General features: G+C 47.7%; 1 protein-coding gene across 1 annotated transcript; it reads right to left on the minus strand.

Annotated features, from left to right (window-relative positions):
• fgf16 (fibroblast growth factor 16) lies at positions 1-5,231 on the minus strand. Its single transcript, XM_071525234.1, has 3 exons — positions 4,958-5,231; positions 3,118-3,221; positions 1-650 (listed from the first exon to the last, which is right to left on the minus strand). The coding sequence occupies exons 1-3, from the start codon at positions 5,226-5,228 to the stop codon at positions 405-407; spliced, it is 621 nt and encodes a 206-aa protein (XP_071381335.1). The 5' UTR covers positions 5,229-5,231; the 3' UTR covers positions 1-404.
• Between the last annotated feature and the right edge of the window lie 428 nt (positions 5,232-5,659).

The raw sequence follows: 5,659 nt of genomic DNA on the forward strand, positions 1-5,659 counted from the left end.
ATTCAGGAAACGCGGCACCTGCGGCTCAAATTCGATCGTCCTGATCGTCCCGCAGCTGTGCGGTCACGCGGGCCCGAGGCCAGCACCTCTCAATCGGACCGACCCAGTCTCGCCTCTCTCTGTGTCTGCAGTGGTTTTAGAAGACAGCTTTCCCTCCGCTCTGTGGTCAGAAACCCACTTGCAGATGCAAAGAAGCTACATCCAGGATCAAACGCAATGTTTACATCGGTGCTGTGCTTGGCAGCGGGCCTGGCATGCGGACCGAGGGGCGAACGCAAACACCTCAGGGGAACTGAGGAATGCCGGAAGGTTGAGAGGGTAAAGAGTTCTGTCCCAGGTCACAAACATCCGCACACACCCCTCTCTTTTCCTTGGCCAGTTCTCCCAGTACGGGCGCTGCATGGTCACCTGTACTGGAACAGGTCTCTGTAGGCCTGAGGGATCTTTTCGATCTCTACTGGCCGGGGTAAGAAATGGGTGAGTTTCTGGTGTTTTTTAGTCCTCCCGCCCTCCCTGGGTGAGCCGTCCTTGTTTAAGGCGACGTAGTAGAACCGTCCCGTGTCTGTGTGCTTGTACAGCGTTGAAGCGTAGGTGTTGTACCAGTTCTCCTCAAACTGCTCCCTGAACACACATTCTGCTGTCAGCTTCTTCTGTAAGGGAGAGAGCAATATATTAGTCATATGCTAGAATCGTGCTCATGTGGGATTGGCGGAGAAACAGTGGAGAAGATTCGATGGATATACCTTAGGCAACAGCAAAAAGGTTGAAGAGACATCAAAATGTTACTTAGTTTATGTGTCATTAACTATTCTTTTTTTTTTTTTACTTGGACTTTGCACATTTTTGTGCTCCTCATATAGGCTGAAATGAACCAGTGGAAACTCTTTAGGCAGGTGCTCATTATGACAAAAGAGGGAAAGTCATTACTAGCGGCTTTTCGCTTTACACCCCAAACTCGCTCCTCGGACCTGTTAACCTTTCAGTGTGCATGGAGAATGATTTCCCTCGCTGTGACGCAACAAGAGCAGTGAACACACATACAATCTTTCCCCTCTCTCTCTCTCTCTCTCTCTCTCTCTCTCTCTCGCTCTCTCTCTCTCTCTCTCTCTCTCTCTCTCTCTCTCTCTCTGTCTCACACACACACACTCATACTCATTCAGGCACACACACACGGCAGCTCTCAAAGCCTGGGCCTTCACTGACAGCGCAGCATGAGCGATGGCTGAGGGTTCAACAGGTGAGAGTGTGCTGGCTGAGCGAGCGTGTGAGAACAATGGAAGACATCGGGGTGAGAGCCGCTTTCCTGCCAAGACCAGTCAGTCATGCGGCAGCTCTGCTGCAGCGCCGGCCGGCTCCTTGGAGCTGCTTTGTGAGAAGGCCGACCCTCAGGCGAGTCTGGGGTATTGCCATGATAGGGTACAGCGTTGTGTCCCAAACACCCAAATTCCCACTCTCCTCCCCTCCCCTGTCCTGTCTGAATACTCTTTTTCCTTGGACTGACTTGGGTCTTGTTGGCTTCGGGATGACATGGCACAATAAGATAAACAGTTGTGGTCAGTCAGTCTCTCCTTTTAACCCAGATAATAGTTCTAGCAAGTGTTTACGCAGGCAGTCTCACCAGTGTCCCAAAGCTGTGTAGCTTCAAATTTATTTTTTTTAATTTATATTCCAGAAGCAATTTTGTTGATTAGCTGTCAGGTTCTGCTCAGCTGCAGCTGTGTGGTGAAGGTGTTGTCTGTAAACATGGCCTTGGGGGCACACGACTGGGCCAGCGCTATCCCAGTACATACACAGAAACCTCGCCGGATCAAAAGCCCGTCAAGGTCTGGCGGTTGTGGGATGGAAGCACCCGTCTACGCGTTACCCCAGTTTCGTCGGCGGTGGCGGTTTAGGCTGATCCCCTTTGCCTCTCAGAGCCAGACAGACATGTCTAGTCCATCCCTCCCTCTGTCAGTCAGGTGACTCGGTCAGGTGTGTGATTACCAGATGACCCCCCTGCCCCCCCTCTCCCCCTCACACTCCTCACCCCCTCACCCCCTGGGGTCAAAGCTGCAGGATGCCAGACTCTGATAGTGTGCAGTAACGATATCCGCAGTTTCAACATAATGGCCATGCTTAAAAGTGGCCTCTGTTCTAATTGTTCAGAGCCGGGGGGAGTCCGAGCCTGAGAGGCCCTCAGGTAATGCCCTGGGACACCTGATACGGGTAACCCTCACATGTCCCCCCCCTACCCCACCCCACCCCCACCCTTATCTCTCTCTCTCTTCCTTTCTCTCTCTCTTAAATTCCCACCCCATGTGAGAGAGTCGACCAAAATGAAATAAAACGAGAGGTTCCCAGATACTACACTTAGTGCTGTGGACATATACGTATATGCTGTATGTATACTGACAAGAGATTTCTTCTATATTTCACATTTCAGTCCGATCTTGAGTGTGCGCAGACGGTGATCTGAAAACCTCTACCAAATTCACCAGCAGTCCACCTGAAGTGACTCCAAAACGTTCCTGTCTCTACTTGGGGGAAATATGTAAATATTTTTGCATATCTCAACACTGAATGAAGAGGTTGGTTTCCTTTCTAGCGCTGCAGACAAATACACTGTGGATCTTGGGACATTTCCTTGAATTTCTTCCCATGGACAACAAGTATACAGGGCCGTCGTTCTGCTACGGTTGTTGTTGTTTTCGGTCTGAAGGTCCACACCACTGAGATAGGTGTCTTTAGTCATTTGTATAGTCAACATACTGAAGAAAACGACAGTAAGCAGCAGGAAACTAAGGAGATATGGCATGGATAGTGTGAGACTCATTCTTGTTTTGTCTCACTGTGTTTTTCCCATCTGCCATGTATGGGAACCTTGATAACGAATTAACTTCCAGATGGCTACTGTATTTTCCTGTGAAAACCTCTTTATGATAGATTAGTCTTCAGTAAAAAGTAATAACGATAAGCCATTCTCTGAGAATGGCTTGACAATGTTGTGTCTTTGCAATCTAAAAAGCAATTCATATAAAAAGCGTACTTCTGCAGTTACTAATGTGCCAGGCTTGTTGTGAATGACTGGGGCCGTGGGCCGGAGGCGGGGTTGTAAATGAAAGGAGGGGTTTGACTTACCGACCCATAGAGCTCTCCTTTCTCATTCATGCCGAGGTAGAGTCCGGCGTCCACCCCCCTGATGCTGACCAGACCCACCGCCAGACTGATGAACTCCAGGATGCCTGGGGTCAAACACACCAACGGTCAGAGAATCCCACAAACACATTGGAAACCCACTGCAAACATTCAGGATTACAGCAAGCCTCCATTCATTTGACAACAGACCATTCATATGTCACAGTTACCTGGGTTTCATGTTTTATTTTTGCTCTCCTCCTAACTGTAAATGTTTCATTTTGAGATCTGTAGTATACAAAGCAAGTCCAACATCAGCCAGTGACTCAAAACGTTGCTATTTCAAAGCCGTATAATAAATTCAAATGATCTGAATCAGCTTGTTAAGAGATTATAACAGAAATGACAAACGTATGGATTGGATAGGAACACCACCAGAGAAAGATTTCTCTTCTATATAGCTTTCTAACATAATATCACACTTGTTTTCACTTTATGGACTAAAGACCATACATCACTCTTGTCTATCACATTGGGTTGTGTAGACTGTAAATGTATTTTTCCTGCTCTGACTGGTTCCGATAAAGAGTGAGAAGTAACTTTTATGTAGCAGAAATGTGGGCAATTTGGCAGAGGACTGCTGACTCAGAGGAAGTTACAGTAAAGTGAGTCTATACTTCAAAGGAAGAGCTACAACCGGTATAATTAAAAGCTATTAACTGTTGTGATGCAAAGGTTAGTCAGAGAGAATACAGCTGGGCGCCTTTGACTGGCATGGGCCAACGAAGCCACCTGGTCCCCATCTTCCTGCCTCCATCTGATGCCAGAGAATGACAGAGAAGATCCCTCTAATTTTTTGTGGGGTGAAGAGTGTGTTTCATATCCCTTTAATCAAAGCCATGGCTTCCTTGCAGCTCTGACAAAGACCTTGCATTTTAAGCTAAGTGAAGCCAGAAACAAACACACGGACCACCCAACCCTGTAAACTGGCTTGTTTTGGCTGAAGAGTGAACATTAAACCTTGCCTGAATTCCACAGTGGTCATGCTTTAATTTAGAGTTATTCCGCTCTTTCCAGCGAGCGAGCAGGGCTGCACCTGTGAGATGACTGCATGGATATGAGGCGCGAGAAATGTGCGTATCTGCCCTCTGACCTCATTTGTTTATCATTCTGATGCAAACCACGCCTCGCACGATTTATATTAATAGTATAATCAAGGCCGCGTGTGCGCGCCCGTGTGGGCTCGTCGACGGAGACGCGCGGCCCCGTGGCTGTGCGCGCTGCTTGTTTGCGGCTGAAGGGAGACACCTGCGCCCCACACGCAGCGGGGATTGCCAGTTAAAGGTGTGTGGCTTTGCTTTCCTGCAGACCCGGGTGACAGTGACGCACAAACATCCCCAACACCTCGACACGACCAATCACCAGGGACGCAGGGGAGGATAAACCCGTTTAACTCAATACCCACAGATTCATATAAGATTAATCTTTATTATCTACGTATATTTATAGCATACATCACAATATATAGTATCAAACTGGGAAATAGCATTGACGCTTTTTGAAAATATGACTGAATTTTGTTTATATTGATCATTGTTTGCCTGAAGATGATCACGAGTGGAGGTCATAGTTTACCCAGCACTACATCTCTGCTAATAACTGTGAGAAACGAGTCATTATGGCAAAAGTAGCCTAGGTTTCTCTTTAATCTGTTTATTGTAAAATAATGTATGATAAAATCTTTGATACTGCAAATTTCCCACCGGGAAAGTGCTGCCACTAGTGCGCTCACAAAAACGCTCAACTTCGAAAAGGCCGTGCAATGATAATGAACTGCGCTCACCAAATCTGCTGTGGTCCTGTCTTGTCCCATGCACTGTCCCATTGGGGAATATCTCCAGCTGAAACCCTGTTCTGCAGTAGAGCTGCCGCCGCCTCAGGATCCCTTTGAGGTGCCCGAAATCCGTCAGCGACCCCCGCTGCAGCCTCCCTTCAATCTGCCCCAGTCGCTCATTCAAGCCCACTGGCGACTCCGGTAAGGGCATATTTCCGAGTGCGGGAAAGCTTTGTAAATCCAAATCGAGTGTCCCCAGAAAACTTCCGACCTCTGCCATGGTGTACAGCTGTCAAATTCTACAAAGGCAATTAAAATGTACGGTGTCTTAAGGAGGGAAAAAGTTTACGGTGCAACGCAGAAGTCCGATCCATATACGCACAAAGCGTACCCAGCGCGCCGTGCTCCTCTAATCAGCAGACCTCCGAGTCCTTTCAGTTCATTAATCGTCCTTGACTATATTCATCAGTTTGATATCTCTGTTTATCAGATGGAAAGACCCTATTATATACATACTCCCTACGCATTCTCACATTGGATATTCAAATACAAGCCACGCCTGGCTGGCATCCCTTCTTACGCGCATCAGTTTCCTTACTGAATGTGCACTTTCAGTCCAACTTTTACTATTGATGATGCCGCTGTCTTCGCCTCTGTCGCTGCTCTCCTGAAAGCTGTTATCTATCTCCCGACCAAACAAATCCAAGCCGA

Source organism: Centroberyx affinis, unplaced genomic scaffold (genome assembly GCF_046629955.1).
Source record: "Centroberyx affinis isolate AG114_WGS23_722 - 3 ecotype Tasmania unplaced genomic scaffold, CSIRO-AGI_Caff_v1 ptg000108l_1, whole genome shotgun sequence".
NCBI classification, from domain to species: Eukaryota; Metazoa; Chordata; class Actinopteri; order Beryciformes; family Berycidae; genus Centroberyx; species Centroberyx affinis.

Bases quoted from the DNA above. Each gene is read 5' to 3' on its own strand.
- fgf16 (XM_071525234.1), bottom strand. From the start codon at position 5,228: ATGGCAGAGGTCGGAAGTTTTCTGGGGACACTCGATTTGGATTTACAA. The intron at 3,222-4,957 runs GTGAGCGCAGTT...GTTTGACCCCAG, and splicing joins ACAGGACCACAGCAGATTTG to GCATCCTGGAGTTCATCAGT. The intron at 651-3,117 runs GTAAGTCAAACC...TCTCCCTTACAG, and splicing joins AAGGAGAGCTCTATGGGTCG to AAGAAGCTGACAGCAGAATG.